Source organism: Peromyscus eremicus, chromosome 4 (assembly GCF_949786415.1).
Source record: "Peromyscus eremicus chromosome 4, PerEre_H2_v1, whole genome shotgun sequence".
NCBI classification, from domain to species: Eukaryota; Metazoa; Chordata; class Mammalia; order Rodentia; family Cricetidae; genus Peromyscus; species Peromyscus eremicus.
In genome coordinates this window covers 129,803,595-129,829,179 of record NC_081419.1, presented here as the reverse complement: position 1 = coordinate 129,829,179, position 25,585 = coordinate 129,803,595, and the positions used below count along the sequence as shown (strand labels likewise).

Below are 25,585 nucleotides of genomic sequence, written 5' to 3'. Positions count from 1 at the left end.
GTGTGCGTGTGTGTGTTTACCTTGTTCATGTACATGTGGAGGCCAGGGGTTGATGTCTTCCTCTAATGCTATCTACCATATTATTTTTTTTGTTTTGTTTTTTTGAGACAGGGTTTCTCTGTAGACCTAGCTATGCTGGAACTCACTCTGTAGACCAGGTTGGCCTTGAACTCACAGAGATCCGCCTGCCTCTGCTTCCCAAATGCTGGGATTAAAGGCATGCACCACCATGGCCCAGCTGTTATCTTTATTTTTAAGGGTCTATTTTTATTTTATACATGTAAGAGTGTTGCCTATATGTTAAGTGCACCGTACACATGCAGTGCCTGTAGAGGCCATAAGAGGGCGTCATATTCCCCCTGGAACTGGAGTTACAGATGGCGGGTGCTGAGAATCAACCCCAGGTCCTCTGAAAGGGCAGCAAGTGCTTTTAACCACCGAGCCATCCCTTCAGCCCTACTTACTCTTGACAATTTCACCCATATATACGTGTGTCTTGGTCATATCCACCCCCACTCGCCCGACACCCCAACACGCCTCCTTCTCACCTTCATGTCCTCCCTTCTTCCTTTATTACACCCTGAGTCCAGTTAGTGCTCCCGACATTGCACGAGGATTGGGTCATCCACTTTCACCTCATTTTCTGAGGCTAGTTTTTCACTGAACTTGGAGCTTATCAGTGTGGCTAGACTGGCTGGACAGCAGGCCCCTAGAACTCACGGCTACAAACATGTGCTGCTCGACTGCTTTTACTTTGCTGCTGAGAATCTGAGCTCGGGTCCTAAGGCTTAGGCAGCAAGCACTTTGCCCACTGAGCCAACTCCCCAGGCCTCTAGAGGAGGTCCTTCCTACGGATCAAGGCTACAAGGTATGAAGGCTATGGCTTGCGCTGTCACAGGAACAACAGTCCATGTGTCAAGCCAGGCAGGCAGGGCCTCCAGGATTGCTCTGGGGAATGACCCTAGGGCCTGGCCATTCGGCCTCTCTTTTCCAGGCTACTGGTCTTTATTAAACTCTGCAACTTGGCTGACTGTGTCTGTACCAATTCTTTCAAAGCATGAAAGGCTGGCCTCCCAGCAGGGCTGGCACTACTAGAAGACAGTCTAAAATTCAGCCCCAGAACCCTGCTGACCCACAGAAGCATGCTCTGCCGATGCGCCTGCCTCTTTGTCTCCAACTGTCAGGAACCTAGAGGAAAATCTCCTCAAGCCCTTCCTGTAGAGTCAGCTGGCTTCCCTGGGCCAGCTGCCTGCTGTCATGGCAACGGACTCAGCTACAGCTTCCCAGCCAGGGGGCCAGAGAGTCCAAGCCCGAAGAGCTCAAGCATATCCAGGGTGTGCGGGGCCTGGGATGGAGGCAGAGATGCTCGCCACCTACTCCAGGCCCATTTGCTGAGGCTACCAACCTCCCCCTTCTACTATGTGAAAGCTTTCTCATCCCTCCCAACATGCTTCTTCTCTCTGGGCCAGGAAAGACAGGTTGCTGATCTGCTTCCTCTGCCTCCTCCTCCCCAGGCACTCAAAAGAGCAAGACGAAGGCCAGGGCTCAAGACTGGCTCAGCCAGCACTTGGCTCTGTGACCTTATGTAAAGTGCCCGCCACTCTCCAGACCTAAGTTAAGGGTTGTTAGTTACTACAGCAGCCAGGTCTTCTGCTTGCCCCCTTGTCCTGGATGACTCTGCAGAGCTGACCTCCTGAATGCATTTACAGCTTCTTTACTAATTTGCAGTGTGGCTCTGAACTGTCGTTTCTGTTATCTGGGCCTCAGACAACATCATCCTGCCCTGCCTTCTCTAAGACTCGTCAAAGGAGTATGGGATCCAGGAGCACATTCCAAAGTAGGCCCTGCCCACTCATCCACACACACCAGCCACAAGCCAGAACTCACTCCGGATCTGCTTCTTGATTTCCTTGGAAGGGTCCAGCCAGTTCTGGAAGAGAATCAAAGATTCATCCTTTAGAAGGAAGATGGGGAGTGGGCAGGTGGGACTGGGAGAGATGACTACCCGGAAGAGGCCAGCCACAGACTCTCATGGGGAACATTGTTGATGAGATTGATTTACTTGGCACTAGGGAGTGAGGTCTGGATTCCCAGCAGGGTTTGGTCATGGCATCAAGGCTGGTATTGCCCTGAGACGGCCACAGTGACCAGGTACTTAGCTAGAAGGAGAGTGAGGCAGTCTGCCCACCCACGCCCCACCCCGGGGTGGGAAGAAGCATTGATTGAGGACTGCTCTGCTCCCCAGGGAGCCCACACAGCCACATCATAGGTCTACAGGTACCTGTCTAGGAATACCCTAGAAGAGACTGGGGGCAGGGAGGTGGATCAGAGAACTGGGAGTGGTCAGGACTGCTGATGTAGAAACCAAGGGTGCCTACCGCAGGTCTGGGGGACCGCCTCCCTGCCCACCCGCCACAGCAGACCCCTAGCCAGGTACCTTCTGGCTGTCGGCATCACAGAAGGTCAGACCGAAGTAGTCCTTCTCCAGGAGGTTGAGGTGCTCACAGACCAGGTCAAACAGCACCTGGCCCCGGCCGTGCTTCTGAGGGAGAGGGAAGAGCTACCGTGAGGCTGGCATACTGGCAGGAGGGGCTGGGGGCTGACCCAGCTTCCACTGGACAAACCAAGAGCCCCCGTGAGCCTCCTTGTGGCTGGGGAGGACCTCAGCACTCCTGCCACCTGGCTCCGCTCTCGGAGTCTCTAATGTCCACCTCACCTAGGTCTCCCTCACAAGCCCTGCCAGGGTCTTCCTAGACCACAGACCTGCCTGGGAGCATATTAAAGATTTCTCCTTGACAGAAATCAAGAGAAGAAGCTGAAAGCCAAAGACCTAAGGATCAGGGATGAGAGGAAAAGAAGATGGCCTCAAAAGATGCGAGGCCAAGCAGCGTGTGTGTGTGTGTGTGTGTGTGTGTGTGTGTGTGCCGTGTGTGCGCACGTGCGCGCAGGAACTCAGAATCACAGTGGGACTCTCCTTCTGTGGTCAGCCCTGCATATCAGCCCTTAAATGGTAACATTTTTACCAAGGCACAGCCGCCCCAAGACACCTTTTCCTGGTGCCAGTCTGTGTTGGGTCTTAATTTGGTTTGCAACAGTGATGACCCTTTCTGAACCTTGGTGGCACCATCTGTACAAGGGAGTGCCAGGCCAAGCCATCCCTCCGGACATCGCAGTTGGTCCTCCTCTGGCTTGGCTTGGACTCCGGGCACACAGGAGCTAGCTTGGCATGGAGGCCAGCCAGCCTGGGGTGGGGCATATGGCACTGGGTGCTCCCTACCTCCACCTCACACTCGTACTCAGAGGCATCAAGCAGAGTGACTCGGCAGATGGCACTCTTGAACTTCTTGGCAATCTTCTGGGGTGACTTCTGGGCCTTGCTCGGCGTGGTCCGCTCCGACAGGCCATCGGCCTCACAATAGTCCTTATCCTCCATATCTAGGCTCTGTGGGGCCAACAAGAAAAGAAGTCAGTGAAATTGAAACAAGAAGTAACTGGGTGGCTGAGGCCAAGATGTACCCTAAAATAAGAGGTGGTACCTTCCAAGACTGTCAGGGTGGCTGGGGGTTATGGTTGGTATATACAGGTAGAGATTTGATGTTTTCATATGAGCTGATGGGTCTGTGTCTTCCTGCGGACTCCTGCTACCACGGACAGCCCTCCCGGCTTCGCTGCCTCTCTCCCTAGAACAATTTGTGACTTACCAGGGCATCTGACTGCTCTGTCCAGTCCTACCTGTCACTAGGTCTAGCATGAGGCTGAGAACTGTGGTGATCGTAATGGAGGGAAGAGCTGGCTTCCTCTAAGAGTGTGGCCAAGTCCTTGCCTCTCTGGGCCTGTCATGAATTAGGAGGCAGGGCTGGAGAGATGGCCCAGCGGTTAAGAGCACCGGCTGCTCTTCCTGAGAACCTGGGTTTCCCAGGTTCAATTCCCAGCACCCACATGGTAGCTCACAATTGTCTGTAACTCCAGTTCTGGGGTAATCTGACACATTCACACCAATGCACATCAAATAAATAAGTTAAATGAATTAGGGAGGCACAAATGGAGGGCTCAATGAGTCCTTTAGACGCCTGTAGTTTTACAGGGATGAGTTTGATCAGGGTCTCACCGGGTTTGCTAAGCTTGAGTGAAAAGGCAGCAGACTAAATTTGAAAGGACGGTATCTGGAATCAGTTCTGGGTCTGACCTCCACCTCTGGCGCTTTATTCCTATGTGACTTTGGGGAATTGGGTACAATGCACTGAGCCACAGACCCTCTCAGCATAAAATGGAGGAAATGACAGCTGTCCTCTGGGGACTGGGGGAATTAAGTATAAAATGACCAGCATGCCTCCAGCCCAGAGTCCAGCACATAACAAGTCGTGAATGCATCTGAATCTCCTCTTTCCTGTCCGGCTGAGAAAATACTAGGGCCCTAAGAACTGAACCAGGAGGACTAGTGGGGCGGGAAGAGGGGCACCCCAGGCCCCAGTACACACCTGTTCAGCAGGCCTTGTGTCCTGCTGGGGCAGATGCTTCTCATTGGAGTTGGTCTCTGGGTGGCTGTGGCCTGCAGGGGTCACTGGTGTGGTCACAGCTGCAGCAGCCTCAGGCTGCTGTGGAGTCTCCTCCTGAGCCTTCTTCACCTCAGAATCCGGGCCTGTCTCTGTTGTCATGGTGACCAGCACGCCTGCATTGGAATGAAGGAGAGCATGTGACTGGGGAGAAGGATGATAACGTGACAGCGAGGGGGCAGGAACCGCACGCGGTGAGGGACAGATGGAGACAAATGGACAAAGAAGCAGAGAGAAGGGAGTGGGGGTGGGGCAAGGGGACTGTGAGGCACGAGAATGTGAGGGGCTAGTGGCCCAGAGGAAGTCTCAGGCCTCCTTCCCTCTACGTCCACAGTAACATAGAAATCAGACCTCTCGGTCTAGACCTGGGATCTGGAGCCTTTCTAAGGCTGATGAGCGTCTCTCTAGGGCACTTGGCTCTGCACAGGGTGCCAGCAAGGCCCTGGCCAGGCTGACTCTCCACTACACCAGTGTGGCACACGACAGCCCCTTAGTTAATGCAGGACGTGTTGAATGCAAACTGAGAAAGCCCTGGGTTCCAGACTTGTGTGAATGAGTTTAAGCAACTCCCTTCACTTCCCAAGCTTCAATAACACACACACACACACACACACACACACACACACACACACACACACACACCCCAGCCCCAGCTTCCCAGGATGTTGTCAAGATGGGGCTCCATGGATCAAACCAGGTAGACACTAGTAGAAAATACACTGTGATGCCCAGGGGATGCTCAGGGTGGCAGGGCTCAGTCTGTCTGTCACAAATGTGTCACCTCACCTCTCTGGGACTCACCCATAAACTGAGGGGGAATATCTTAGGGACAGGTTGTCCGTAAGTTTCTCCTTTGAAACATTAAATGAGATGCCAGAGAAGAGCTTGGAGCTGCTGTCCAGCTATTCTCCTGGAATTAGCCAGATCCTAAAGACTGTAGCCTAACAGTGTGGCTTCATGTTCTATTCATTCTGTAAGAGATCATAAAGGACCCTTGCCACCGTTAAGAAAAGTTAAAGGAAAATTCAAAGACCTACAGGGATGGGAGGGATAAGAGAGGAAGCACCGTTTATACTCCGGACACTCTGGAATTACTTGGATCTTTTTTTGTTCTTGAGACAAGGTCTCACCATACAGCCCACGCTAGCCTTGAACTCACTATGTCGCCCATGTTGGCACCAAACTATCTTTCAGAATTTTATTATTGTTGTTGCATGTGTGCACACATGGGCATGCACACACATGCATACACACATCATGGCATGTCTGTGGAGGACAACTTTTCAGGATTTGGCTGTCTCCTTCCACGATGGGTTCTGGGGACCAACTCAGGTCTTCAGGCTTGTGCGACAAGTACTTTTATCCACTAAGCCACCTCAACAGCTGAGGCCTTGAACTCTTGATCCTTCTGTCTCAGCCTTCCCAATGCTGGACTTCCAGGTATATGCTGTCACATCCAACACTTGGGTATTTGGAATAAGATATTAATTTGTAAGTTTGTTTTGTTTTAAAGGCAAAAACATTCATTCATGACCACAACCAGTTGATATCTAATAGAGTAAGAGAAATGGTGGGCAGGAAGCATCACTCTTTAGTTTAGGCCTTTCCTCTAAGTTCACTGTATCTATGATAGCATATGAGAAAGAACCACACAAGACCTGGTGGGAAGCTCTCCTCCACCATCCACCACAACAGACCTCAGATGGACAGGAATACTGAACACCCTGAACCAACCACATACTCCAGGACTCACATTTCCACTTATTTATTTATGTCAGGCATAGTGTCTCACATCTCTATCACCAGTACTTGGGAAGCTGAGGCAGGAGGATTATCACAAGTCTGAGGCCAGCCTAGGCTATAAAATGAGACCTGTCTCAAAAAAAACAAAACCAAACCACATCAAACAAAACAAAACATTTTAATTTATTTACTTATTCAAATTTGTGGAGGGGATGGAGGTGGAATCCAGGGCCTCACACACACACAAGGCAAGCATCCTGGCCATTCCTTTTTATTCTTTGGTGCCTCTCTGCATTCCCATGGGCACTAGGCCAACTGCAGGTGAGCCTAGGGCCACGGAGAGGCCACGATGTCCTCCGCCCACAGGGCCCACGTGGAAGTCCTCACGGGGTGACGCTGAAACACAAACAGGCGGTGTGCATGTCCCCAGCGCTGCTGCTGTACAGAGGTGTGCATGTCCCCAGCACTGCTGCTGTACAGAGGTGTGCACGTCCCCAGCACTGCTGCTGTACAGAGGTGTGCATGTCCCCAGCACTGCTGTACAGAGGTGTGCATGTCCCCAGCGCTGCTGCTGTACAGAGGTGTGCATGTCCCCAGCGCTGCTGCTGTACAGAGGTGTGCATGTCCCCAGCGCTGCTGCTGTACAGAGGTGTGCATGTCCCCAGCGCTGCTGCTGTACAGAGGTGTGCATGTCCCCAGCGCTGCTGCTGTACAGAGGTGTGCATGTCCCCAGCGCTGCTGCTGTACAGCCAGGTGGGGAGGAAGGGGGGACTGTGGTCACACTGGGGAGGAAGGGGGGACTGTGGTCACACTGCTTCACTCCACCCAGAGGCTCTCTTCCAGCCATTCCCCTCTTCTTAAGGAGCAAAGGGACAGCTTCAAGCCAGTTATATAAAGACACTCCATCACTCATGTGAGCTCTGGACACAACACAACAGTTGCTCTGAGGGAGTTCCCAGCCCAGGCAGGGTCAAACTGAGTCCTGTTGGCCGAGCCCAGGACCTTCCCTCAGCCTGGGCTTGAGGATATCTGCTCCTCACCTCCTCAGGTGGGGTCAATAGGCAAGAACTCTTGAAATAGTTTTGCATTTCAGTGGACCTTGAGAGCCTGTTTGGATGTTCTAGCAGGGGTAGGTCCTCCTCTTGGACCAACAGCTTAGTGCACACGAAGCCTTGAGAGAGGAAGAGGACACCCACCTGGCCAGCCAGATCAGCTGAATCAACACTGGTGATCAATGTGCAGTCAGATCTCCCTCATACCCTAATTTTGCATTTTAAAAAAATCTTAAGACTGGAGTTGGAGAGGTAGCTCAGTGGTTAAGAGCACCTGCTGCTACTCCAAAGGACCTGAGTTCAATTCCCAGCACCCACATCAAGTAGCTCAGAACTGCCTGTAACTCCAGCTGTAGGTTGGGGAGGGACGTCTGAGTCCCTCTTACAGCCTCCACCATTACCAACACACACACATGACAAATAATCATATAAATATTTAAAAGTATTTCTAAAAATCCAAAGACTTATGTGGGCATTTTCTGCTGTGACAAGCTGAGTCCACATGACCCTGGTGTCCAGGCAGCCCCAGGGGTACATCCACTCCTCCCTCTGTCCTCTGTTCAGCTTCAGGGCAGACTCTTGGAACATTTCCCCTCACCCGAGTCTTTCTGGAAACAGCTAGGAAAGCAATCTCAGGTGAATACCTCAAATTTCCCTGCAGAGCCTCTGGTAGCCGGTGCCATAGACAGGAAGAGTTGGACACCGTTTGAGAAATAACTACTCTCTGTTACTTCTGTCACAGTAAGACTCACGGGACTTGAATGACAGTCACTTCCTCAAACAGTGGGCTTAGCTTCTAGCCCACTCTCTTCCCCACTGGTTGCTCAGCTCTCCAGATCTTAACACAGGCCCACTTTCTCTCCCCTGCACTCAACTACCTCCAGCAAAAAGCCCGGCAGAACCTCCTCAAAGGAGAAATGGCCCAGGCCCAGGCTGGACACCAAGGAGGTACCATGGCCACCAGCTAGGAACATAAATGCTGGGGACCTGAGCCCCCATAAAAAAGAAAAAAGAATAGCTGCCAGTATTCAAAGCTTCAGCCAGGAATAGAAACACTTCGGCTTGCCTGGAATCGCTGCCGCCAATCCCATCCCCACCTTCCAGCTTAACTGACAGCTCATCATTTCCTGCATTAAAATTTCAAACTCCTTTATTTCGGTTCTCATCACATTCATCGCAGCACTCCCCGTGAATCTTCAACTACCTCCTTACATAACACTTCTGCACAAGGTAAATAAGGAAGGGCATTGCTCTGAAACCCACGTCCAGGTTCCTTACCTGCATGGCGGAGCCCAGCCCTTTCTCAAGCCTTCTGTCTAGGCTGGATCCTTTCCTGAATATGCGGTTTAACTGCTCCCTCTTCTTCCAGGAAGCCCTTCCCAGCCATCTCCCCACCAAAAGATCTGCACACTTCTACAACCCCATGGAACGTTCCTTTCCCTGCACATCTCTGGCAAGCATCGTCTGCACTGATTGGCTGTTGACTTTCCCCCCTTGGCTCTGTCAGCCTGTGCCGCGCTCACTGTGTTATTCATCCCAGGGTCAAGGGTCACATCTAGTGGAAACTAGAACTGAATAAACTCAATAAATACTGTTGTGGTGATATGTAACGTTGGCGTGAACGGACCAGTGGAAGAGAAGGACTGGATGAAGGTCACCAAAAACAAACAAAACCCCTGTGGGACTTCCATGAAAACACTCTGCTCCTGTACCACATTCTCCAGATACATCAGCCATTTATTCGTGTTCCCATCATCATGACATCCTCATTTCTTCATCCACAAGTGGCAATTATATCTCCTTTGGTGGATGCCTTTCACGATTGCATATTAAAATTACCTAGACTGCATATTGTACAAATAAACTTACTAAAACACAGAGAATTTTATATTTGAAAACTCAGTACACCACTCCCAGGGATTTTAAATTTCAGTACAATTTTTTAGGGTTGTTATTTTCTTCCTAAACACTACAGCAATCTCCTTATCTATGCTACATCAGGCTGGTTTACCTTCACCCTGAGTGTTCTGATACTTCCTAATTCTTAAAACACACACACTGCACAGTGGTGGCGCACACCTTTAGTCCCAGCGCTTGGGAAGCAGAGGCAGGCCGATCTCTGTGAGTTTGAGGTCAGCCTGTGAGTTCCAGGACAGCCAGGGCTGTCACACAGAGAAACAAAACAAAAATAAAAAACAAACAAACAAACAGAAAACATACTCAAAAACACAGGTCTCAGGCTCTGACAGCCTCCCTGAGAAAAAGGATTGGTTACTTTTAGTTCTGGTCCGCCAGTGTGTCTCTTTGGGAAGTCCTAATTGTCTATATTATACTATCAATAAAACGGGAACAACAAGGCATGCATTTATTTTCAACTTATGGTGGGCTTGTCGGGACATAACATCCTGGAAAGTCAAGTGGCATCGAGGATGGATATTTCAGCAAAGTATCAGCTATGGTTATCTGTGTGACAGAACAGAGTAACGCTTTCCTTCTATGTAACTGTAGCTTGCTTGAGACCAGGCTCCTGTCAAAACCTGGCCTCAAGAGATCTTCCTCCCTCATTCTCCCAAGCAGCTGGGACTTCAAGGACATGTCACCATGCCCGTGTGGTCTTGATAACGGTGCTGATCCTCCTGTATTCCCATGCCCAATTTTCCTTCCTTGTCTTTCTTCCTCTTTCTCTGCCTGGCCCTCAACTCCTTCCACATCTGGTTGGCCCAAAACTTGCTATGTAGACCAGGCTGGCCTCAAATTCACAGAGATCCACCTGCCTCTGCCTCTGCCTCCCAAGTGCTGGGATGAAAGGTGTGTGCGCCACTCACTTGCTGCCATGCCAGAATCTACATCTTTAAATGACTGCCTTCCAACTTGAGGTTAGCCAGGTATGAGAGTCCATGCCTGTGATCCCAGCACTCAGAAGGCTGTGGCAGGAGGACTGCTGTGAGTTTGAGGGCAGCCTGCATTATGTAGTGAACACATAACAAGATCTAGACTGAAATGAATAAATAGATAAATCCACACACATAAAACCTAGAGGTTAAAAAATATTGTTTTTCAGACACACACGGCTTCAGATAATAGGATGAGAAGGAGATCAATAAATCCTGTTTAAGCCTATTTTTAAATTTTATTCATTAAAGTAAAAATAACATTTAAAACATTTTTACAATAAATAGAAACAGTCTTTCTTTGACAAGCCCCAGGATAACAGCGTTGTCTCTCGTTAGGCCACAGAAAGGGAGCCAAGAACTGGACTGTGGCTTCTGACACAGCAGGCCATGTCACGTGGACACGGTTCTTGTTCAGGCTCAGGAGAGCACAGACTGGAAGAGCTGCTGGGTGGCCATGCCAGACTGGGTACAGTAAGGGACCCTGAGGGGAAGCACGTGCCGGTTCCCATGGAGCTCACTGCAGTGAGAAGATGGTGCTGTCCCAGGAGATGCCTGCAAGGGATTTAGATCCACCAGGGTATGTTTTAGCCTTGCACAAGAGTCTGGGGACCTGGTGATCCAGAACGTGGTCTTGGTTCTCAAAGAAGGCTTCTAGGGTGGGGGTAGAAATGGAGTTGAAACATTTAGAGAGACATTTAAAGAGACGGAGGCAGAGAGGGCACGTGGGCGGAGTCACCATGTGGGCAATGGACGAGCCCTTGATGCCCTGACACCTCAAGAAACATGCGAAGGGAGCTCCAGACTGCCTGGCAGGAGGGACTGGCGGACAGGGAGAAGAGCAGGAACTAGGGCCTTGTGGGTAGCCTTGCAAGAGTCAGAAGTGTCTGTAGAGGAGGACAGGACTCCCACCTTGGAGTACTGGTGTGGCCAGGCCCAGGCTAAAGACTTCCCATCATTCACAGACCCTCGCCTAGCCCAACAGTGAACACTCAGAACTGGAGCGCAGACATGTCTGCCTAGAATGAGGCAGAAAGAGAATGCTGCACAAGACAAAGGCCAGCCAGCAGGGCCAGACTGGTGACTCCAGCACACGGGGCAAAGGCAGAGGATTATGAAAGAGAAAGGTCAGCCAGAATGTGAATGCTAACAGCGCCCATACCGCTATGGGCTATGGTCTGGAGAGAGGCCCTGTGTGGCCCGGGCTGGGGCTGGCTCAGCAGGATGCCAGCATCTGGGGCTCTGCAACATTACAGGACTACTAAGCAGCCTTCACACGCCCTAAACTTCACATCTGGATGGCCTGCAGGAAGCTGTCTCCTCAGCTGAGGCAGTAGCCACTTGGCCTGACGCTGTATCGCCTCTTTAAAATGAATCAGCTGGCATCTGGTGAACCTTCTAATCGGGGCTAGCATGAGTCAGCATCTACGTGGCCAGTCAGCAGATTTAATCATTTTCTCAATTCCCCTAGCTACCGCCCAGGCCAAACCTGATTGACACAGGGTCTCTCTGCAGTCATTCCTAGGACTTATTTATTCTCCAAGAGCAGTCACAGGAATCAGAAGTCTAGTTGGATGCCCTCATTAAAACCTCCAGTGGTAGTGGTGGTGGCGCATGCTTGGGAGGCTGAGGCAAATGGATCTCTGTGAGTTCGAGGCCAGCATGGTCTATATAGTGAGTTCCTGGACAGCCTGGGCTACACAGAGAAATCCTGTCTTGAAAAACATAACAAAACAAAACAAAAAACAAACCAAAAAAGAAAAAAAACTCTCTAGTGGTATGTGGTAGCACAATCCTGTAATCTAAGTCCTTAGGAGGCTGAGACAGGAGGATTTTAGTTCAAGGTCAGCTTGGGCAATATAGTGAGCCTTTGTTCAAAAAACAAAACCCAAAACAATTCTAATGACTTCCCATCAAAACAGAAGACACACCCTCCTTACCAAGCTATAGGCCCCAGCCTGTGGCCCCGCCCATCTTTCTAGCACTGGCTCCCCCGGCCCAACCAGCTGACTCTGCCTCCTCCACTACAAGTCTGTCATGCCAGCCTCTGTCTGTCTGTGCTTCCACAGTGCAGGCTTGTCCCTACATCAAGGCTTTGTCCTCCTTGGGCATGACAACTTTCACCTTCTGTATCCTCTTTGTCTGCCTTATCTAAAATGGGCCTCCCTCCCTAACTTCCAATGGTTACAGCATGCTAACTTGTTTATGCTTGTGTTATTTTAAATACTTTGTCTGTTTTTCCAGTGGGTTTTTTTTTTCTTTTGAGACATCATCCCAAACTGAATTCACACTTACTGATTCATTTATTTACTCCTGTTTCTCCTCCAGAATATGAACTCCATAAAGATCTCTGTCTCATTCAACATTATTGCCAGGCCTTAGTGAAATTTTTGACAAGTAACTATAAACATTGAGTGAGATGTGAGGCAAAATGTGTTCAAGACCAGCCTGAGCAACTCCAAGACCTCACCTCAAAACCAAACAGAGCCCCGTGCGGACTCAGGAGGTAGAGGCAGGGGGATGTGGAGTTCAAGCCTCGGCTAGACTGAAGTGAGAGATTGCCTCAAAACAAAACAAGGAAAATTAAAATTATACAAAGTTAACGTTCATAGTTTGCTGTGTGGTAGGAATTGATCTATCGATTTTTCGTAGTTAATCCTTACAAGAGCCTGTAACAGGTGTTCTTATGATCTCCATTTTCCAAATGGAAAAAAAAAAATGAAGCAGAAAAGGGAAGTAACTTTGCCCAAGATCACACAGCTGGTAACAGTGCCAGAATCCCGGGCTGCATTCACCTCAGGAGCCTGCCTCCACGGCTCTGAGCCAGGCAGCCTCTCCTCCGACTTATCAGACCCGAAACACAGGATGTTTTATCCAAGCCCCTGCCACTGTCCCCCTTACCACACCGATGAGAACCCACAACTGCCAAGAAACTGATTTGCTCAAGGACACAGCGCCGGGCCAGATCGCTATGATTTCAAAGGCCTTCCCACTACACAGCATTTCAGCATCCTCAGGCCAGGGTAGCTCCGTGGATGCTCATTCTTTGCAGGGGTGAAGCCGGCAAAGGGCAGACTTCTCAAGACTGAGAAGCAAATCCCGTGGGAAGAGCGACATTCAGAATCTGGACCAGTGGTTTTCATTTCAAGGCTGCCATTTCCTACCTGACGAGCGTCCAGGCAAGCTGCCTCCCCTTTCTGTTTCCTCACATACCTCCCACCTCAGAGTGATGCCATGGCAAGACAAGATTACAGAGTCTGAAAGGACTCTGCCATCGGAAAGTTAGAGCGCCACTGAAGGCAGAGGAGAGGACAGTCGATGTGTGTCAGAGAAGCGCATCCTTCGTGTGCTCCAGGAAACACCTGCTAGACTGAGGCTGTCTCTCCTAAAGCCTGGACACTGAGGACACCAAACACTTTGGCCTAGGGGACTCCAGTCCAGGTGAACAAGCAGCAGTGGAAAGGAGGGCAGAGAAAGGGCAAGGAAGGAGGGAGGAGAGACGTGAGGAGGGTGGAAGGGAGTTGGGAAAGAGGGAAGGATCCAAGAGCGGGGGAGGGGCGAGAGACAACCAGAATACCAAGAGATCTCGGGTAGATGTTCTCAACAACTAGCTACCCAGTCTTCTTTCTTTGGGGGAGGTCAAAGGGCACATCTCTCCCACTCCCTGGCAGCAAGGCCTCCTGGGTCGGTGGCCCCATTTGTATTTCCAGATCCATACTATGTGTGCATGAAACAGGAGGCTAGCCCACTGAACTGTCCAAGCTCCCAGGCCTGCTAACTCTGGAGGGTTTGGGAGGAAGGCAGGAGAGATCCAGTGGGTAAGCTGCCTTCTCTGGTTTCCCTCACCGTGGCCCGTGGCGACAACTCTCCAGCTCTCTGCCCTGCTCCAGTCGCCATGGAGCTCAGGTGACCCTGTTCCTCCCTTTGGGGACATCTGGGCTGAAGAGTGAAACCAGTTTATGTCTTTGCTGGTATGGGTGGGTACCTCAACACCTGCGGGTCCCCTTAACTCTCCTCTCCTCTCGGCCAGCACCTCCTGAGCTTAAGCATCTAGGGAATTCTGCTTCCAGCCATCATCCGGTTCCTGCTTGGTGCTGGGAAGAGGCAGCACAGTCTACGCAGCTTAAACGGTACAGCAGGACACCTCCGGCAAGTCTCTAACATCCCCTCCTCGGTGCCCTGATTTCTCCATTTGCAAATGTGGAGCTGGGCTCGGATCGCCCTCATAAAGCCCTTGGCGATGCCAAGCCAATGGTTAGTGCTCCAGAGCCACTCAACACCCTCCCCTTTGCTCAAAGGCCAACCTGTTACCACTCACATTCCCTCAGAGAAGGGAAGGCAGGACTTTTAGCTTTTGCCTGTATGCTTCCATTTTCCCACTATGAACATGTACTGCTTGAGAAGTCAGAAAGGAAAACATCAGAAGTGTACACCTCAGAGGCGCTCTCTCTCTCTCTCTCTCCTGGCAGGGGTGCTCCATCCCACAGGGATTTCCCCAAGGCTGAGCACTGGCTTCCTCCAGTCACACTGGCTTCCTCCAGTCACACTGGCTTCCTCCAGTCACACTGGATGAAGGAAATGGTGGGAAGGTGCAGGTTGTGCTCTGTCTGAGCCAGGCTCGCATGGACTACAAGGATCCGCGCCTCCTGCCATCCTTACAGGCAGGTGCTCAGTTCTAAACATGGCCCGGGGAGATGATAATTTGTCAAAGGCCTGTGGTACCCACAAGGAGTGCATTAAACAAAACCAAACGACACACCGAGGCCACCACCTGCCAGCACCGGCTTTCTATCCAAAAGTTTCACAGACTATCAAGGAGCCAGACTGATGTGCCAGTGTGGACCGGGAACCACGTGACAGCCTTGATCTGCAGAGTAAGGACATCAAAGAGGAGAGATGTCCCCCGCCTGAACCACACTGACAACTGCAGGAGGCAGCCAAGACCTCCTTTGTCAGGGCTGTCTGAAAGCCTTTCGGGCCTGTACCTCATCCATCTGAGCCGCGCAAGGGCCCTACAGGGTGGAGGGTTTACTCCCCAGGCTGGGTCAGGTGGCCAAGGTCACAGCTAGTACAGCCAGGGCTGCACCCAGGTCCGCTGGCTCGAAGCCCAGCACGCCTTCCCCTCAATCCTGCTACATCCCATGACCTCTAACTTGCTGTAAACCACGTAGTCAAAACTGCTGTTGCCCTGGACAGAGAAATAATCACAGCAGTTTCAATCCCCCCCACACACACACACACACGCAGGGCACTTTACATTCTAAGGGATTGTTTTGTTGTTGATTTATTTGTCTGAGTCAAGGTCTCAATATGAAACTGAGACTGTCCTTGGTCTTCAGACCATCCTGCCTCAGCCTCCTGGGAGCTAGGATTATCTTCATGCCCTACTAGAATATTCTTTCAGAATTATCATTTTGCTTGGATCTCACCAATGAGAGGTGATTGGCTGAGGGGGCACAGAATGAAAAACGGAGCCAGAGCTGGGGTCACAACTCCACAGGCTGGGTGACCTTGGACACATTATTTAGACTCTCTGAAAACCGGCGTGAGCAGGGAAAATGGAAATGACGCCCTGATACGTCGAAGGCATTTAGGGAGAATAAAATAACGGAAAGCCCACATGGCGCCAAGCTCACTCTGGCACAGTTCTCAACACACAGCAGATACTTGCTGGTGGCTATGACCAGAAAGTCATCCCTCTCACCCAGATGGACAAACTCGGGTCCAGAGAAGGAAAAAGTTGTTCAAGGACACTGGGGCACAAGTGCCATCAAGAAGACAACTTACAGCATCCTAAAAGACGTTGAGACTGTCGCAGGCCAGGGGCATATTAGATAAGAGAAAGATGGGGTCTCCCTGGGACACGGCCCCACTTTGAGGATGGCAGGGACAGGTTCTCAAGGGGAAGCAGGACGAGGGAAAAGCAACAGGGCCCTCAAGGGAAACTTGTGGCCTTGTAGTTTCTACTTTTTTTTTCTCTTCATCACCAATAGACTTCGCTTGTTGAGAACGGGTACAACTAGAAACAACTTGGAAATCCCATCAACAGGAGGCTGGGTAGTTCAGCTGGGATTTATCCATGAAAGTCACCACAAAGCATGGTGAGTGCTACGTCCACAGATATGAAAATTTATGAGACACATCTGTACACATGAAAGTAACCATAAATAGTTAAATTAAAATGCTAATTGCCAAACAGTAATCCTGTTCGTGACCTTATCCTGATACAGAAAATCCGCTGGGAGGATTTATGTTGTGTCTGGCTACTTCCATAGGGTAGGATTACAGTGGGCAAGATGAGAACAAGCTTTTGAATTACTCCAATTTTTTAGATGTCTTTTTAAAAATTATACTTACTTATGTACTTGTGTGTGTGAGTGTGTGGGTGTGCATGTCATGGTACACATGTGGAAGTCAGGGTAATTATTGAAACTGGTTTTCACTAACTTCCAAACTCATCAGGCATGGGGACAAGCACCTTGACATAGCTGAGCCATCTCTCTGGACCATCTTTGTAATTAAAGTAAGAGGCCAGGAGACCAGCTTGGCTGGAAAAAGCATTTGCAAGCCTGACAAATTCCATCCATGGAACCCAAGTAAAGACAGAAGGTAAAATTAGGTTGAATCACTAATTTTTTTTTTAAACTTAAAGTAGCAAAGCCCTGATGTGCTGGAGAGGCAGCTAGTGAATAAAAGCACTCACCACAGGAGCTAATGACCTGAGTTTGGGTCTCTAGCACCCACATACAAAGCCAGACATGGCATTTTGAATCTATAATCCCAATACTTCTGTGAGGAGGGAGGCAGAGATAAGAGAATCTCCTGGAAGTTCCCAGACCAAGCAGAGGAAAGAAAAGAGACTCTGCCTCAAAACAAGGTGGACGCTGAGAACCATCTCCCTAAGGTGTCCTCTGACCTCCATGCCTGTGGCATTTGTGTGTCTGCCCTCACACAAATCTCACACACACACACACACACACACACACACACACACACACACATACACACAGAGAAACAGAGAGAGAGAGAGAGAGAGAGAAACAGAGACAGAGACAGAGAGACAGAGACAGAGACACAGAGAGAGAGACTATTTAAAAGAAAGCTGAGAAAAAAGAAAGGAGTACGGCAGTAGTATAACATTAGAGAGGGATTTGTTTGAACCAATCTTCTTTCTTTCTCATTGTCCTTGTGTGACTCTATTTCTGCTTGATTTCTTTCAGTCTGTGTCTCTAATATTCCACCCAATTTTACACCACTGTAATCTGGATGCTAGTGGGTTTTGTGTGGCTTTCCTGTTTAACATCAATATATCAGAAATACCTTCATGTTATGACTTCCTCTTCATAGTGCTTTATTACGGACGAGCTAACATCTAAGACTTCACATGCCTTAACTCAAGTAGCCTAACAATCGCAAGAGCAGGTCTATGGACTGTCTACATTAAAGGTGAGGAAACTGAGTCATAAAGAGATGAACTGGTTCCCCAAACTCTTGCAGCTGGTAAAAACAGAAATAAGACTTCAGCCCTGTTCTGTGAGAGTCCCAAGTCCTTACATGGTGTCTTCCCACTCTCTTCCCCTCACTACTATAGATGGTCCTCGATTTGTGATTTTTTTTTTTTTTGGCGTTACAAAGATGTGAAAGCAATATGTATTTAGTAAAACCATACTTTGAATTTTTATCTTTCCCTGAGCTAGCAATGTGCCTTAGGGTGCCCTCCAGGAACACTGGGTAAGGCGACAGTGAGTCCTAGCTCCGAGTGAGCCCTTGGATGACGAAGTGAACAGCTTGCTTTATGCTCTCCTGTGCTGCTCAACTCCAAGGTTCGGCGTATCCAATGGCATCTCAACGTAGGATTTTCTTCTAGTTACAATGGGTTTATAGGAATGCAACTTCATGTCATCAAGAAGCATTTATACAGAGTAGTGAATGAGAAGAATGTTGTAAATAGAGGTGGTAAGAATGTGACAACTACTGGACTTTACAACTAGCATGACTGGACCTTTGAGATGGCTCACGGGGTGAAGCTGCTTACCCCAGGCCTGAGCACCTGAGCTCAATTCCCAGACCCCACGTGGTAGAGAGAACCAATTCTCAAAGGTTATCCTTTGACCTCCACATGCGCACGCGCGCGCGCACACACACAGAGTCACAAATAAACACACACACAGTCACAAACACACACACAGTCACAAATAAACATACACACACAGTCACAAATAAACACACACAGTCACAAATAAACACACACACACAGTCACAAATACACACACACACACACACACACACACACACACACACACAAATAGATGAGAGCTTCAAAGATGCCCCATTTTTTAAGAGCACTGGCTGCTCTTCCAGAGAACTAGAGCTTAATTCACAGCCCCTACATGGCAGCTCACAACCACCTGTAACACCAGCTCCAGGGCATCTGACACCCTCTTCTGGCCTCTGCAGGCACCAGGCATGCATGTGGTACACAGATATACACGCAGGCAAAACACCCAAACATACAAAGTCAGAATGAGTCTTTTTTAAAAACTAAAGTTTAAAAAGCACACGACCTTGAACAAGTCACTCCCCTCTTCACTTTTCCAGCAGCCAAGCGTTTCTGATCCCAGAGCGACATGCCAATGACAGAGCAAGGAACGGAACACGAATCCCACTCTCAAGGCGGCCCGGGGCAAGCCTTCACTCTTCCATTCACAGAAGGAAGGAAGCCGCGGCACCTCTGGCACTGGGCAATCACAAGCATGACAAGCATAAAGGGTGCCAGGGGCTCTGCAGCCGCCAGCTCCACGCTCTGAGAGGAGGGGATCGGCGGCTGTACAGCACTGCATATTACTTTATACAGTGTATGTTCCAAAACGTCCTCAATCATCTGCCTATTGTTGGACATTTAGTCCCAATTTGCTGCTATTATAGACTAGCTCTGACGGGGATTCATCCAAAAGAATTCATTCAAAAGAAAAATGCCAGATGCTCATAAGATGCTGCCCAGCCCATGGAATGATTGACAGGAGACCAGCCCTTCTCTGTCTCACCAAGCCTCAAGCTGAATTCTCTGTGGCTCTGCCCACCCCCACACTGTTCCTCCCTCAACCTGGCAAGCCACATGCCATCCCACAGAGGGACATCTTAGTGCAGCTTCTCATCCCGAGGCTCCAAGAGGAGGCTTCTCTGCAAGGTCACAGTCTGCCCCTTCTTTGTGGGCCACACACCTGCCAAAGAGACCTTCCTTCCCTAAACACCCTCCTACCATGGTCCTCCGCAGGCCAAATCCTTCCAAAGGTCCCCAGAACCTCCAGGCTCACGTCCAGCTCAAATACCTCAGCCTGACATTTAAGAGACAGAAGGGAAAGAGGAAAACTCCTTATAGAGTGGCTGTGATGTGCCAGCACCATGGAGAGCCTTTATGTAATAACCACCATGAGGGTCCCACAGCCACATTTCACAAATGAAGAAAATGAAGCCCAAACCAGCTAAGTGATGTTCCCAAGGCCACAGAGCTGATACCGAGCAGAGTGAATTCCAGAGCTTGCTCGGAGTCGTAAGCACAAGCTGACTTTCTGAGTCACCTCTCAGCTCCTTGGGCCCTCCCTGGACTCTGTCTCCTGCACATGGTGTCTCTTGCTCTTCTTCAAAGCCATCCACTTTCCTCCACACCCCTACAGCGTTCAAACTCTTACCTGGCATTAGTGTCCAGCTTAGGGGCCCAGCTCTTCTTGAAGCCTTCCCTGAGCATCAAAATGGGCAGATATACTACATAGCATACTCTTACTTCTGGGGCCAGGATGGCTCTGTCATCCATAACTTGCTCAGATTTTTAGAGGTGTGTGTGTGTGTGTGTGTGTGTGTGTGTGTGTGTGTGTGTGCACATTTGTGGATGTGGGCATGTGTGCCGTGGCATGTGCGTGGCAGCCAAAGGACAACTTTCAGAAGGCAGTCTGCCCCTCTACTGTAGGTGGAACCCAGGTCATCAAGCTTGTGCGGCAAGCACTTGTCCTCACTGGGCCATCTCGTGGGCCCTTTGTTTTGGTTCTTTTTGGTAACAGAATCTCACTATATGACTTAATGCCGGCTAGCTAGGAGCTCATTCTCCACCCCAAGCTGGCAAACTAGTGGCAATCCTCCTGCCTCGGCCTCCCAAGTGCTACTATTACAGACATGTGCCCAGGCCCAGCTTAGACCTGAGACTTTTGAGGAAGAGCGTGCATCTGGATGGATGAGTGCTTCCAAGTGAAAAAACTGGAGATGACCTCTAGAAGGGGTAAGCTCTGGAAAGTGGCTCTGACCCACCTGCCTCTCCCAGCCCTTAGCTCCCTCCAGCCAGCCCATAAAGTGATCGGCAAAGTGGGAAGAAGAAAATGGCTGCCTCGCAGGGTTTTGTGAGGAATGTAGGAGTTGTACACGTAAGACATGAAAATAGCTCCTGGCATGTAGTAAGAGCTCAATAAATGTTAGCTGTTGCTATTCTTACCCATAAGTCTCCTTTCTACAAAGAAAGCAGGGCCAGCTTGCTGCCACCCCCAGCCAGGCACAGGTCCCTGCCGATGCTTCGACATTTCTTCTGTGTGGCTTCTGGCCACTGGATCTCTACCCAACGTAGCAAGGGGCAAGTGACAAGGCCAGCTAGCAAACAGAAGGCCAGTGCTCAGCCCTCCCACGCATACCTCTTTGACCCTACTCCTCAAGGCCTTGGTAGCATCCAGGCCACAGACTCGCGCAATGGGCTTCTCTATCTGGACCAGTCCCGGTCTACCGGCTAACTACCGAGTTCAACTGGACACTAACCAGGTGCTCTCAGACACTGTCCCAGGTATACTATCACGGTAAAGGCAGAGGCTCTGAACTCCTACAGTCCCACACATTCCAGCTGTGTGACCTCTGGCAGGTAATCTGAGCCTCCAAGCATCTGTCAAAAGTGCCTATATTATCTAACAGGGTTGCTGGGAGAGGGCACAGAGCACTTATGGGGCACGGCACACACTAAATGCTCAGTTAATACCATCTCTCTGATTGTACAGTCACTGGTATAGGCTGAAATGGTCAGCTCCCTTTAACAAAGAGTGCAGAGAAGTCTAGACAGTGAACCACAGAGAGTGGAGCTAACAGATACATGCCCTTCCCATTGCAGTTTGTACAGTTAAGAGACCTTTTCTAACGCCCCAACAGCTCAGGTCCAGAATATCTGAACCCCCAGAGTCCTTTCCACTCCTCATACTCCAAGAGGACCCAAGGCCCTTTGTGACCTGGCCTCCACCGTTCACCTCATGAGAGAAGAGCAGGGAGGCAATGTGAGGGCCCTCCTAAAAGGGGGCCCCAGCCCCCAGCCTTTAACATACAGCCTCTAGCAGAGTGCTATGTATGGAATAACAACCACAGCGGCCAAGAAGCAGGCCTTTGGGCAAGGACGAAGTCTTAATCAAAAGTTTCAGTCCTGAACACATTAGTGCTGGCTCTCTCAATCAGTAGCTGTGTGACCTTGGGCAAGTCATTCTTCCATTCTCTACCTTTACCTCCCTTTCTATTTTAACTCAGTGAGAACCACAGGGCCCAGCCTTGTTCTCATTCAGGGTTCTCCCGAAGGACCCCTTCAAGAAGCTCGGGGAGCTGGCCCAGGGAATGCTTCAGCAGGAACAAAGTCCTCCCCCGTGGCCTCCTCCAGGATTGCTTTTGGGTGTCCCCCACATCCTAGGGACTGTGTTCTGTGAGCCATAAGTTTTACACATCAGTGTCTGGGCAAGTGGGACCCCAGACTGGCCAACAGAAGCTAGCTCCATGACTGGCGGAGCCTCTCTGGGCCACCATGACTGAGTAGAAGCTGGCGCATGTCGCCTCTGCTACAAGCTCCATCTGGAGTTATGGATGGGAAGCAGGCACATAGCACCTCTCTTCTACATACCCTAGCCTGGAACAGGAGCCTCTGGGGCCACCATCACAGAGGCCAGACTGATGGAGCAGCTGGGCCCTGCCCAGCTCCAGAGAGGTCCTAAAGGCAGCCCTTTCACACTCCCACCTTGGGGTGCAGGGGAGGCGACATGACAATCCACAGTGACGGTAGGAACACGTGGTTAGTGTTCTCCCCCACCAATGCATCGCAGAGCTCTGGGGGAAGCTAGAAGCAAGAACCATGACTGGCCCCAGAAAGAGAGGCAGCAGCCTCAGAATGTTTTCTGGATGCTTGGTTAGCCTTCCCAAGATCCTATGGACTCTCTGGCCCACATAGCCAGTCAGTGGCTTCAGCACCCAGTAAATATCTGTCTCCAAGACCCCAGCCTCTTGGAGACTCGACCTCTCCAAGTGTGAAGGTTCCAGACACAACTGACACTCACGAGCAACCTACCTCTGATCAGGAGGTACAACTACCGGCAGGACAATGCCAGTCTGAATCCTAAGAGGTCCTGGGGGTAAGGTTCATATACCCAGCTCAGGGAGAGAGAGGAGGAGGGATGGGGAGTCAATGCAAGTGGGGTCTGTAACCAGAGCATGAGGATGATACCGAGAACTCCCCAAGCAGCCAACCTCTAGCCAAGATACTGTCCTGCAGCATTGGAAAGCCTAGAGAAGACGACCAGGGAACCAAAGGAGGCAGCTGGGGTGGCTTTCCAGAACAGAGTGGGCCAGCTTCCTGAGCCCATCGCCCAGCAACGATTCATTCCACACCAAGGTGCCAGCTGACACCCCTGACTCCTGGCACTGAGGAGGCTGCAGAGGTGAGAGGACCAGCAAAGGTCTCCCCCCACACTGGCCAAGGGGGCCCGACAGCCTTCAGACTGAGCTCCTCATCTCGCCCCCTCTCCTCCCTGAGGGCTGGAAGCTGGGCCTAGATGTAGCACACCCGGGTTCCCCATGCCACCTGATCACCGGTCCCCACGTGCCTACCTGGGCCTGGGGGTCCCCATCTTGGGCCGGCTGGGCGAGGGCCGATCCCCTCGACTCCTCCGGGCCCGCAGGCCGCGGGGCGGGGCGGCGCGGGCGGGCTCTGCGGAGCAGCCTGTTCCGCGACACCCCCGCCTGCTGATGGATGCCGACTGCAGCAGCGGCGGCAGCCGCGGCGGTCGGCGTGCGCCGGGGGCTGGGCACCGTGCCCACAGCCCCGGGCCTGGCGCCCGCCGCGCGGCCCGCCCCCGCCGCGGCCTCCGTGCCCAGCCCAGGGGCGGCCGCGAGCCTGCCTCCTCGCTAGCGGCGCCCAACCCCTGCCTCCGCCTCCTCGGCTGCCTGCCTTGCCTCCCCCGCCCTTTCTCCCGTCCCCGCCACCCGAGGTCCACTGCGGGACGAGGTGGCCGTCTCCACCCGGGCCCTGGACGGACGGCCTTCTCGACCGATCGCTCGCGGGCTCTCCGGGCCAAGCCCTGGTGGGGGCTCAGGGAGAGAGGGAGGGGGAGGGGAGAAGGAGGAGGAGGATCCCTGACTCAGAAGAGGTGACTCAGCCTCTGTGGGCCTCCCATCCCACGGAGTCGGATCCCCTTCACTCCCCTGCAGATCCCTTTTACTCCCCTGCAGCGCAGCGCGGGGCAGAACCCGCCTGGGATGTGGCGTTCCTCTCCCACTAGGGAACCCGCGTGGCAACTGCCTTCCGGGAATCATCCCAGCTTGCTGTCCCCTGGGTGTGCGTGTGCCCCAGTACCTACGTGCCTCTGTGACCATGACAGTAGTGTAACAGCAAAGGAATCCTGTAGGGGTTGGACCTGTATGAAGGTGTTTACTATACACAAGGACACACCGTGGTGTGTGCAGCCAGATTCAAAGGGGCCGCAGAGGTCATGGCTCAAAGCCAAGCTAAACCCTGCCCCTCCCCTCCAGCAGCGCGTTACAACTCAAAAAGCCAGTTCCACCGGGACAGCTCCCTCTTATCCAAGCGTTTGGCAGCCTCAGAGCACCCTGGAAAAGAGAGGGCCTGGGTTCCCATCTAGTTCTGCTACTGGTTCAGCAAGTACTCTTGGCCAGTTGCTGCCATGCTCTAGGCTTTAGTGCGTAAGTAAACCATGAAAGAGAGGATAGATTGAGACTAACCCTGTCCCCGGGCCCCAGTTGGTGAGGAAGGCCTGGGACTGATGGCAGCAGCTCATACATGCTCACCAAAGACGGCTCCCACGGTTCTACAGTGGTAACCCATGTGACCCTCACTCCTGGACATCACCCAGGCATGCTCAGGCCCTCTTTCATTCTTCCAACCATCTTGCACACCTACTATGTGTAGGTCACTGTTCTGGGCCATAGTGCTGGACATCCTGAAACTGTGAAGCCACCCAGATGTGGTCTGAGGCCCCTGTCATCTACCCTCTCCACACGCTGCAGCTGTGTTAATGTTATCTTTAGTGTGTGTGTGTGTGTGTGTGTGTGTGTGTGTGTGTGCCATCTCTGCTCAGCTTGTCCCACACCCCCTCCCCAACCCCTGTCTTTCAAGTAACACTAGATCCTAGCCCAAACCTGGAACTCTGTAGGCTCTGCCCTCTCCCAGCTCTCCTTCCGGGATCCAAGGCAACAGCTCCAGCCTTTGCCCTACCACCAGCCAGGCCTTCTCTTGAGTGGAGACAAGTCCCTTCCTCCGGTGCTTCAAGAGTCAGCCCCAGGACCTTGCTGCCGCCTGCTGTCCACTAGACTCAGGAGTGGGCAAGAGCAGAAAGACGCTCACACCCTCCTCCAGATGAGAGGTGGAAAACAGATCCGCTCAAGCCAAGTGGGAAGGGCTCCCTCACAGACCTTATATCCTGGCCTCCCTCACCCAGGAAACCTCACACGGGTCCTTAGGAGGGCGGCCTCTGAGCAAATCGCTGACCCTCAAGAGTATACACTATTTGAGTTCAGTGTTCGTTTGAATTAACGCCCGGAACCATCTGCCAAACTCAGGAGTGACTTCAGAGGGACTTGCTGCTCTGGGGGCACATTTGTGGAGAGGGCCTCCCTCCACTGCCTGCCTCTCGGCATTTTGCTTCCAAGATAACCTTTTCTCTTCTGCCTCCTCAAGCACAAGCTCCCAAGGCTGCCAAGGCCCTCCCATTTCTCACAGTTTAACTCTTTCCCAGACACCCCCTCTCCCTTCCCCAGACATCACTGCCACCCCCGGCCTTCCCCTGGGGCAGAGCCTGGTTCCCAGCCTCCTTGGCCACGTGGAGCCTCTCACTTTCCCAGGAAAACCAAGGCTACTTCAAGACCAAAGCAGGATGTTCCCAGACTTCATTTTGGATTCATACCCAAAGGGCCCAACTCACTTCCGGTCAATGGCAACATGCTGAAAGTTGGGCAGCTTCTAGAATGACGTTTGTTTCTATTTCTGTTGTTTTTATCATTATTTTCTGTGATTATTTTCTATCCCTACTATTAGTACTCTCCAGTGTGCAGA

At 51.3% G+C, this 25,585-nt stretch overlaps 1 protein-coding gene across 7 annotated transcripts in view; it reads right to left on the bottom strand.

Moving 5' to 3' along the window:
- The window catches only part of Epb41l1 (erythrocyte membrane protein band 4.1 like 1), a 127,740-nt gene that overhangs the window by 48,612 nt on the left and 53,543 nt on the right, over positions 1-25,585 (bottom strand). For 6 of the 7 annotated variants that reach the window (XM_059261769.1, XM_059261765.1, XM_059261763.1 and 3 more), the window contains exons 3-6: positions 4,479-4,669; positions 3,278-3,442; positions 2,438-2,542; positions 1,888-1,930 (exon numbers count right to left, since the gene is read on the bottom strand). In XM_059261769.1, the coding sequence (XP_059117752.1) occupies positions 1,888-1,930; positions 2,438-2,542; positions 3,278-3,442; positions 4,479-4,655 (490 nt within the window). In that variant the 5' untranslated portion in view covers positions 4,656-4,669. Of the gene's footprint in view, positions 1-1,887; positions 1,931-2,437; positions 2,543-3,277; positions 3,443-4,478; positions 4,670-23,124; positions 23,306-25,585 lie in introns of those variants that run through there. The other variant, XM_059261764.1, reaches the window with a different exon arrangement.